Genomic DNA, 10,707 nt, shown 5'->3' with positions numbered 1-10,707 from the left:
GGCAGTTTAATGTCAGCCAGTGTAACTGGGAGCCCTATTGTACAAAACAAACAAACAAACAAACAAACAAACCTTTTGATTTATGTTTTGGTCTACAAATTGAGTTCCAGGCCAGCAGCCAGGCTATAGAGTAAGGCCCTGAAACTCACTGTGTGGACCAGGCTGGCTTCAGGTCACAGTGCTGGAGTTAAGTGAATTCGCTATAACACTTGGCTTCTAAAAACAAAAGCTAGAGACAGAGACAAAGAAAGACACAGAGAGACAGAGACAGAGAGGCACATAAAGAAAGACAGAAAGTCAGACACAGAGAGAGAGAGAGAGAGAGGAGATTGATGGCAAGGTTGGTTGGATTCCAAAGAAGAGTGCTGAGGCAGGATGTAAGGTAGGCGCCCGGAGGTGGGCAGAGTGGACTGTTGGACCCCCCCTTCTCTTGCAGGTGCCCTCATCTGGGCCCCAGTCCCTGAGGATCATGATGGCGTATATGAACCCGGGGCCTCACTACTCGGTCAACGCCTTGGCTCTGAGTGGCCCCAGTGTGGACCTGATGCACCAGGCTGTTCCATACTCAAGTAAGTGCGCTGCTCCTTCCCAGCCCCAGTCTGTCTCCTCAGAACCTCTGAGCTTCCTTGCCCTCTGGGGAAAAGCATTCATGGGTGGAGGGGGCCAGGTACCAGCTCCACATCAATCTGCAGAGGAGGGTGTCATCCAAGGGTCTTTCACACGTTCCCCAGGGATTCAGGAGAGGATGTAGTCATGACTCCCTCTGGAGTGAGAGGAGGAGAAGGGAGGCCTCTGGAAGCAGAATTAATAGGGATTTCCATCTGTTTGTAAAACTTTATTTCTAAAAGAACCAAGCATTCCAGTGTCTATGGTAGCATCTTTTCTCGTGGACTTTCTTTTATTTTTTTCTCTTTTTGAAGTAAAAGTTGTTGGGCTAGAATCCAGGGCCTTGTGGATTCTTGGCAGTCAGTTTATCATGTGGCCATGCTCCACCCTCACTGAGGGGTCCTAAGCAGGGGCTCTAGAGCATGTCAACAGCCCCCTGGCTCAAACTCTAGAGTGCTGGGATTGTAGCCCTGCACCATCATGATACACTATTATTATTTAACAGTTGTCTTTCCTTCTTTCTTTCTCCTCCTCCTCCTCCTTTCTCTTCTTTTTTGACAGGCTCTCACTATGTAACAGTGGCCTGGAACTCACTATGTTGATCAGGTTTCTCTACAAATTCACAGAGTTCTGCCTGCTTCTGCCTCCTGAGAGCTGGAATTATGGGCAGGAGCCACCTGATCTGGCCTTCTGTTTTTTCACGGACAAAGAAAAGACTTTATTTTTGAGTACAGGGTGGGAGTGGGAGGCAAACCTGTGTCATTGCTCCCCGGCAGAGGTCTAAAGACAACTTTCCTTCCACCATGGGGTCTCAGGGATTGAACTCATGTCCGCAGGCTTGTTCACAAGTGCCTTCACATGTTGCACCATCTTGCCAGCCCCCTTTTTTTTCTTTTACATTAAGGTGAACCATAGAGACTTACCGCTTTTGTGGGCTGAAGCACTTGATTACTGACAATGTCAAGATTCAACTGAATATGTCTTTGTACACAAAATGTTTCATGAGGGAAGGCTGGTGCCATGGCCCCTATATTTGGGAGGCTGAGGTAGAAGGATCTCTTGAGCCCAGGATGTCAGGGCCAGCCTGGGCTACATACAGAAACCCTGTTGTAAAGAAAGAGAAGGCGAGGATAAAGGGAGGGGAAGAGAGGAGGAAGAGGGGGAAAATGGAGGAGGAGGAAGAGAAGGAGGGGAAGGAGGAGGAGAGAAATGAGGACAAAATGAGCCGCAGATCCTTGCAGGGCTAAAACCAGTTCCCTCCAGTGGAGAAGTGACTGAAATGCATCTCTAATTCCTCTGCTGACTCTCCAAGCCGGAGCTACAAGGTCAGGGAATAAACAAACGACCTGTTTAGGCAGGTGGACGTCCAGAAAAGACTTTTCGGTAGGTATCCCACTACCTCACGGCCTCCAGCCAGCAGACCTAGCTAACCTGAGGTTCTCTCATTTGCTCCCACTTAGGTGCCCCTAGGAAGCAGCGGCGGGAGCGGACCACATTCACCAGGAGCCAGCTGGAGGAGCTGGAGGCCCTGTTTGCTAAGACCCAGTACCCGGATGTGTATGCCCGCGAGGAGGTCGCTCTCAAGATCAACCTGCCTGAGTCCAGGGTCCAGGTAGGATAATCTGCTCCCTGGACCTCTCCTGACTCTTACTGTGAGGAGAGAGAGGCCACAGGGTAAAAGCCACATTTATGAAGTGGCCTAAACGTCTCGCAGTTCCCTTATATGTCATTTAATTTCTCCTCTTATTTGATGGTTTCTCACCACACCACCTTCCAAGTGTTCTCCTTCCCTTTATATTCTGTTTCCTTTTATTTTCAGAAATGAAGCTTGATTTTAGGGCCTCACATATGTGCAAGTGATCTACTGCTGAGATACATCATGAGCCCTATTATTTCTTTTTTATTCTTAAAACGATTTATCTATTTATGTATTTATATGTATGTATTTATTTTTGTTTTTTGAGATGGGATTTCTCTGTGTAGCCCTGGCTGTCCTGGAACTCTCTCTGTAGACCAGGCTGGCCTTGAACTCATAGAGATCCACCTGTCTCTGCCTCCTGAGTGCTGGGATTAAAGGGGTGTGCCACTCTACTTTTTATTTTTGAGAAGAGGTCTTCCTATGTAGACCAGGCTGGCTTTGAACTCACCAGTGATCCACATGCCTCTACCAAGTGCTGAGATTAAACGTGTGTGCCACTGTGCCAGGCTAGACATTTATTTTTAGTCATGTGTTCACATGTGTCTATGCAAATGAATGCAGTTCTGGGGGTGGGTCAGAAGAGGGCATTAGATCCCCTGGAGCTGGATTTACAGGCAGTTGTGAGCCATTTAATATGGGTGCTGGGAACTGAACCTTGGTCCTTTGAAAGAGAAATATGTGCTCTTAACCACTGAGCAATCTCTCTAGACCATTTTGTTATTTTTTTTTAAATTATTCCTTGGTTTGGAAGAAGGAAAAGAAATGTGGAAATTATGTGATTATATCTACCTCCTTTTCCCAACTCCTCCAGGACCGCCCCCGTCAATTTTCCTCTCAACTTCATTCATATCTATTCTGCTCTCCTCCTCTTTTAAAACCCACTGGGTCATATTTATACTGCCCGTCTGCACGTGAGAGCAGGGCCATCCACATGAGCACTGTCCTTGTGAGGCAGAGTCTCATTAAGTTACCCAGGCTGCCCTTGAACTCACTTTGCAGCCCAGGTAGACCTTGATCTTCAGATCTTCGTGTTTCATACTCCTGAGAGCGGGATTACAGCAGGTCTGTGCTATGAAGCCTAGCTCCAGAGGACTTGCTCTGTCACCATGGTTACTGAGTCAGTCCATCAATCAAGTCACCTCATAAACCAAGGAGACCCTCGGGAATCACAGCGCTTTACATCCCAACCTGAACTCCCTATTCGCCGTACTTGACAGCGTCTTCCAAGTACTACCAGTTCTAGAACACCGTACTGCGCTAAGCACGGGGGCTCACACCCGTAGCCCTAGAATTTGGGAGGCTGAGGTGGGAGGGTTGCCTTGAATTTGGGGCCAGTCTGGGCTACACAGTGAGTCTCTACCTGACTGTACGGGTTACTCACTGAAACACTGATATTCCTCACCAAAGGAGAGTACTAACCCCTCTGGTGTCTCCTTTAAGTAGAGGATGGTTGATGCATTAGGTGACTGAGAGGATCAATGGCGAGGGAAGTGTGTCTGTAGTATGTATGTTTGTGTTCTACAGTGTGGAGATTTGAACACAGACCTTGTGCGTCTGCGTGTCAAGCAATGCTCTATGTAAAACTGCATGCATATACATACTATGAGAGGCTGATGAGAATATGCATGTGATATATGCACTTGTGTGTAGGTGTATGAATGTAATGCATGTATGATTGCAGGTACACATTCATGAGCAGGAGCATGTTACTATAATGTGTGCACGACTATATGTAAAATATGTGAGTATAATACATGTATTCATAAGCAGGACCATGTGAATATAATATGTTGATATATGTATGACTGTATGCACATATGTGAGGACGATCTACAATTGCATGCATATTCATGTGATCAGGTTGGTAGCTGAATATATGTAGGTATCTGTGTAGATGTGACTACATACCTATGTGTGAGAATAACACAAGGTTGTATGCATGCATGTGTGAGGAGATGATGGTGGGGTGATGATGCTTGATCATATGTATGTAGTATGATTGCCTGCATGCATGATACATGTAGGTTGCTGTATGCATGTGTACATGTGTGATTGGATGGGTACACAAATCGTGGACAATACAGCCCTATCATTGGATTCGGAGTGGAGATGTGTAATTCTTTTTTTTTTTTTTTTTTTTTTAAAGACAGGGTTTCTCTGTGTAGTCTTGGCTGTCCTGGACTTGCTTTGTAGACCAGGCTGGCCTCGAACCCACAGAGATCTGCCTGCCTCTGCCTCCCAGAGTGCTGGGGTTACAGGCCTGCGCCACAGCGCCAGGCTGGTTTGTGGTTCTTACCATCAGTCTTGGCACCTGGGGATTTTGAGGTCTCTTTACAGCTTACTCAGCTTTCCTCTCTCCCTCTAGGTCTGGTTCAAGAATCGCAGGGCGAAGTGCAGGCAGCAGCGGCAGCAGCAGAAACAGCAGCAGCAGCCCCCGGGAGCACAGGCCAAGGCCCGTCCTGCGAAGAGGAAGGCGGGCACATCCCCACGACAGTCCACGGATGTTTGTACCGATCCTTTGGGCATCTCAGATTCCTACAGCCCGTCTCTCCCTGGCCCCTCAGGCTCACCTACCACGGCGGTGGCCACTGTGTCCATCTGGAGCCCGGCCTCGGAGTCTCCTCTGCCTGAGGCCCAGCGAGCGGGCCTCGTCCCCTCAGGGCCCTCTCTCACCTCAGCCCCGTATGCCATGACCTACGCCCCTGCCTCTGCTTTCTGTTCTTCCCCTTCAGCTTACGCGTCTCCAAGTTCCTACTTCAGCGGGCTGGATCCCTACCTTTCTCCCATGGTGCCCCAGTTAGGGGGTCCGGCGCTCAGCCCTCTCTCAGGCCCCTCTGTGGGGCCATCCCTGGCCCAGTCGCCCACTTCCTTGTCAGGCCAGAGCTACAGCACCTACAGCCCCGTGGACAGCTTGGAATTCAAAGACCCCACAGGCACCTGGAAATTCACCTACAACCCCATGGACCCTCTGGACTACAAAGATCAGAGTGCCTGGAAGTTTCAGATTTTGTAGAAGAGGCTTTTCATTCCCGCCTTCCAGCTGAACCACCCTCTCTGGACTCCATCTGCCTCCTCCAGCTTAGACTTGCTGAGAAGCCCCCAGCAAGCAACAGGAAGTAGCGATCCTGCCGAAGGCTGTGGACAGTTCAGCCTCGGTGTAGTCCATCCCTGGCTCCATTAGGGAGCTTTGCCCCGTTACAGCCTACTCCAAGCAGCGAAAGAGCCTCCTCCTCTCCCAGCAGCAATCAGCAGATGTCATGACTGTGATGTGCGTATCTGATGCTTTTCCCCAAACTTCAGTATGGCGCTGAGAACTTGTACCAGAGAGAAAGGAAATCTGTCTTGCAAGTGACGTGGAGACTGTTTGGGTCAGAACTCACGGTGCCCTAAGCCAGGTGTGGCGACTCAATGTGTGTGTAATCCCAGCGTGCAAGACGCTGAGGCTGGGGGATTTCTGGGGACTTGAGGCCAGCCTGGGCTACAGAGTGAGACCTCTAAATTTATTTGGACATCTTAAACAGTTAAAGTTAACACATGTCAGGTTTACATGGGTAGTTTTAGAGAACTGTTCATTCCATTTACATGTATATATGATTTACGTATCTGTATGTATAATACAGGCATGAGCCACTGAACTGGGAGGCTGTGGCTTGTACAAGAGCAAAATGCAAAAGAAGCTTGATGTGAATCTTGTGGAGGACTTGAAAGATGAACAGAATGTTCTAGAGCCCGAGGTGCCCCCGTCATAGGTTCCCAGGGTCAGATTGAGGCACAAGTTGATTCTCATCAAGAGGCTGCAAGCCCTATTCATGGGCCCAGCTGGTTAGAGTTCTTTTAGACATCCAGGGAGCATTCCAATATTCTATTTCATAAGTCAGGAGTGGTGACACGTGCTTGTCAGCACGAGGGAGGTGGAGGCAGAAGGATTGTGAGTTCACGGTCATCCTAGGCTACAATGCAATTGTGAGGTCAGCCTGGGCTACACAAAGCACTGTCTCAACCAACTCCTTTCCCTCCACAAAGTCTACTTTCTAAGCCACAAGGCCGACAAGGCAAATGACCGTAGGGTGCCAAGGCCAGGAGTTCCCGTTTTCTGATTTTCTGATGTTAGCGTCTCTGCTCTATCCCTTCCCACCCACTAGCTTCTCAGGCCCCTGCCCTGGCTACCCAGAGTGAAATGGATTAAAAATGTTGGAATCCCACTTAAATATGGGTGATTTTTTTTTTCATTTTTTGTTTCTGTGTGATTTTTTTTTTTTTTTTAAAGCGGGGCAAACTTGGTTAGGTGGAAAGAAATTAAGATTTGCTTTGCCCTTTTTTCCCCTAGTATGCTCCTGGATGTTTTCTGTTATGACAATGCTTTTCTCCATATCTTCTGAAACTCAACTAAGGAGGAACACAGGACCAGGGCAGGTAGATAAAGCCTGGAATTCCAGAGTCTGGGAGCTGAGGAGGAGGATCTCAAGTTTAAGACCTGCCTAGAAAACTTAGTTACAGATATGTTGTAAAAGAGGCTGGCAGTGTAGGTCAGTGAAAAGCCTAGAATCCCCCAGTGAGGGGCTGGTGTGTGGCTCAGTGATACAGTGCTTGTCTAGAATGTTGGAGGCCCTAGGTACAGACCCTAGTGTAGCAAAAAGAATATAAGCCATTCCTAACTATAGGCATCACCACAGCGATGCACAGACAGACCTTCATTATTATAGGCAAGGAAGCTGTGAGGGATGGGGATTCAGGACACACTCCATGTCCTATTTCCGGGAGAGGGTAGAACTTGTTTTTATTGGTCCCTTTTTGGGATGTACAGTACCTTCCATATTTATATGCTGGGAGTGGTGCCACATGCCTTTAATACCAGTACTCTGAAGGCGGAGGCAGGCAGATCTCTGAGTTTGAGGCCAACCTGGTCTACAAAGTGAGGACAGCTAGGACTACACAGAGAAACCTTGTCTTGAAACAACATATATGTCTTGAGAAAGCATGTATATTAATGTGTGTATGTGTGAGTGTGTGTGTGTATTCTGCTTGCATGCATGTCTGTGTGCTATGTGTAGGTAGTACCCTTGAAAACCAGAAAAAGGATCTAGTTCCCTGAGATTTGAATTACAGAGGATTGCAAGTGGCCATCTTGATACTGGGAATCAAACCTGGCTTCTCTGGAATAGCAGCCAGTTTTCTTAACCACTGAGCCACACCCAACCTTTTATAAAGGTGCTGCATAGGCCTGGCTGCCTCAAACCCATGGTAACGTGCTTCCCCCTGCTGACTTTACGGATATGTGCTGGGTCTCCCGTATTTTCTGGTCATCTCCCTTCTGTCCTTTCCATTTCTGTCCTCCCGTGGCCGTCTGTCTCTCTTATTGTTCCCCCTTCCACCTCACGCAGTCTGTTTGCTGTGTCCCTGGACAGGACTAATTTAGTAAATGCTCCAATCCTCTTAGGACAACAGTCCAGCCTCAGCAGAAAGGCAGGGGACTTATGGAGGATTAGGCTCAGCTCCAGGACCTGCTGGGGAGGGGACTCTATGGGACAACCATTTTTTCTTAAACTGTCTGACATCTGTTCCTCCCATCAGTTCCACATGATCGCAGTTCTGTGTGTACCATACTGACACAGGCCTGGGCTTACTGCTTATTTATGTATTTAATTTGTGTGCATGCATGTGTGTGTGTGCACATCCCTCATTCTGGCACATGCAGAGGTGAGAGGAAGACATGGGGGGCTTCTTCTTTCATTCTGCCTCCTCCCCCTGAAATCTAAAAGATACCTAAATCTAAAAGACATCAATAAATAAATCTAAGAGACAGATGTCTTTCAGATTTATGTATTCTATTTAATGTGCTTCAGTGTTTTGCCTGCATGTGAGTATGTATACTGTGTATGCCTAATGCCCTCAGGGGCTAGACCATCCCCAGACAACATTTAAATTACATTTAATTAATTTATTTTTTGTTTGGGTGCCTGTGGATGTGCACACAGTGAGTGAGGAGGTCAGAACACAGCTTTAGGGAGCGGGTTCTTTCCTGCCACCATGAGGGAATGGTTGGTTGTTAGGCCTGATGGAAGGCATTTTTACCTCAGCCTATAAAGAATCATGTCTCAGAAGTCCCAATAATATCTAGACAAGAAAGGCTACCAGTGACCTAGAAAATATGACTTGAGTTAACTTTACAGAAAGTATGGGTCACAACTAAGGACTTTCTACCCTGAATGTAACCCATCTTGTCTGATTTTTGGAAGGTAAGTAATTAGTAATATTTGAAAGGAGAACTCACAGGTCTGACCAGCTTGATTCTAGAGACGGCATGGATGAGACCTCTGTTTCCTGAGAGCATCTTGCTCAGAGCAAAGCCACTTTTACTAATCCTTAAAAAGGATTTATTTATTTTCCAAGGCATGGTGTGCACACCTTTAACCCCAGCACTTGGGAGGCAGGTGGATCTCTGTGAGTACATATGAAGTTTCAGGACAAGAGTTTATAGTGAGACCCTGTAAAAATATAAGACATGAGAACCAGGTTACAGTGTAATCCTGGTACTTGGGAGGCAGAGGCAGGTGGATAGCTGTGAGTTTGAGGCCAACCTGGTCTATAGAGTGAGTTCCAGGACAGCAAGGGCTACACAAAGAGAGCCTACCTCAAAAAACAACCTTCCCAGCAAAAACAAAAATAAGACATGAGCATGGCACACTCCTTTAACCCCAGCATCTAGGATGGGAGGAAGAATCAGGCAAATATCTGTGAATTTGAGCCCAGCCTGGTGTACAGAGCAAGTTCCAGGACAGCCAGGGCTACACAGAAAAACCCTGTCTAGAAAAACCAAAGAGAAACAAAAAATTAAGAGATGCAAAAAGCATTCTATTTTCTTACATTTGATGTCAGTGTTGAGGGTTGAGCTCAGCTTGTCCCACAAAGCTGGGCAACTGCTCCACCACCAAGCCACATGCCAGGGGAGCTTTAGAACGTACTTATTTTTCATAATTTTTTCACTTTTTGTCCTAATTGCAGCCCCCTCCCTTGTCTCCTTCTGGTCCCACACTCCTCCTCTCTTCCTCCATCCCCATTCCCTAGTCCACAGAAAGGGGGAGCCCTTCTCCTACCATCTGACTCTAGCCTGTCAAGTCTCATTAGGGCCGCCTGCATTCTCTGTGGCCTGGTAAGTCAGCCCTGCCAGGGAGAAGTAATCAAAGAGCGGGCAATAGAGTTCATGTCAGAGACAGCCCCTGCTGTAGGGGAGCTTCCTTAACCTTCTGTTAGATTCTGTTCTGAATCTTCATCCTCTGATGTTTCCCCAGGACTTGGCATACAGAATATAGTTCCTCACGGCCCCAGGTTTCCAGTCACAGTCAAGAAGCCGAAGCTTCTGTCCTGTATTTCTGTCCAGTGTGGAGTGATTAAACTTCTTAGAAGCAAATTGAGGGGTTCCAGGTGTGGACTAAGATAGTTCAGTCCCTCACAAGGAGACATCAATAGCTGTCACCTAAATACCCATTTATCCCAGGGACAATCTGTGAACAGAAACCAGGCCACCGTCAAGGAAAAGCTTTGAGCCCACTGTGTAGGAGCTTGGGGAAGCTCTGGGTAGAGGCCCTGGAGGCTCCAGTGAGCTTGGGGGACAGAGTAAGGCTCTGGATGATGCGGTAGAGGGAGGCTGGCTAGAAAAGGTGACAGTCAGGGGGATGGAAGACTGAGTAGGCTCTTGTCCTTCAAGAAGGGGTGCCCAGAAATGGGAAGGAATGAGAAAGACCCCTGGGTAGCAGGCTGGGTAAAGGTCTATTTACTGAGATGGTCACCAACCAGTGGAGACCAAATATCTTCCGGGCCAGAGCCCCAAGAAGGCAGCACCAAGACTCTGTTAGTTTCCCGAGCAAACCAGCAATGAGTATATCTGCTCAATAAGGAAGGCTGTACTCAACTAGGCCCGGCTTCCATAGGATGGGGCTGCAGACTGAGTGGGGCCACAGGGTAGGAGGGTCCACTGGATGTGGGGGTGTCTGTCTTAGGGTTACTATTGTTGTGCTGAAACACATGACTGAAGCAATTTGGGGAAGGAAGTGTTTATTTGGCTTATGTTTTCATATCACTGTTCATCACAGAAGGAAGTCAGGGCAGGAACCAGGAGGCAGGAGCTGCTGCAGAGGTCATGGAGGGGTGCTGCTTACTGGCTTGCTCCTCATGGCTTCTCAGCCTGCTTTCTTAGAGAGCCCGGCCCCAGGGCAACACCATCCACAGAGGGTTGGGCCCTCCCGTTAATTTCTAATTAAGAGGCTTTCCTGAAGCCTTGCTTTACTTATCCTGATCTTATGGAGGCGTTGTCTTAATTGAGGTTCTCTCCTCCCAGATGACTTTAGCTTGTATCAAATTGAAATAAAGCTATTCATCACAATCGACCCCTTGTCAACTTGACA

The 10,707-nt window shown here is 47.8% G+C and overlaps 1 protein-coding gene across 1 annotated transcript; it reads left to right on the top strand.

The window, feature by feature from the left end:
* Positions 1-439: 439 nt before the first annotated feature.
* LOC110555202 (cone-rod homeobox protein) lies at positions 440-5,318 on the top strand. The gene is made up of 3 exons (XM_021648299.1): positions 440-569; positions 2,067-2,218; positions 4,671-5,318. Exons 1-3 carry the CDS (start codon positions 470-472, stop codon positions 5,316-5,318), a joined length of 900 nt encoding a protein of 299 aa, XP_021503974.1. The 5' UTR covers positions 440-469.
* Positions 5,319-10,707: the final 5,389 nt, after the last annotated feature.

The sequence above is a fragment of the Meriones unguiculatus genome, chromosome 1 (assembly GCF_030254825.1).
Source record: "Meriones unguiculatus strain TT.TT164.6M chromosome 1, Bangor_MerUng_6.1, whole genome shotgun sequence".
NCBI lineage: Eukaryota > Metazoa > Chordata > Mammalia > Rodentia > Muridae > Meriones > Meriones unguiculatus.
Note: the sequence above shows the minus strand (reverse complement) of the source record. Positions and strands in the feature narration are given on the sequence as shown.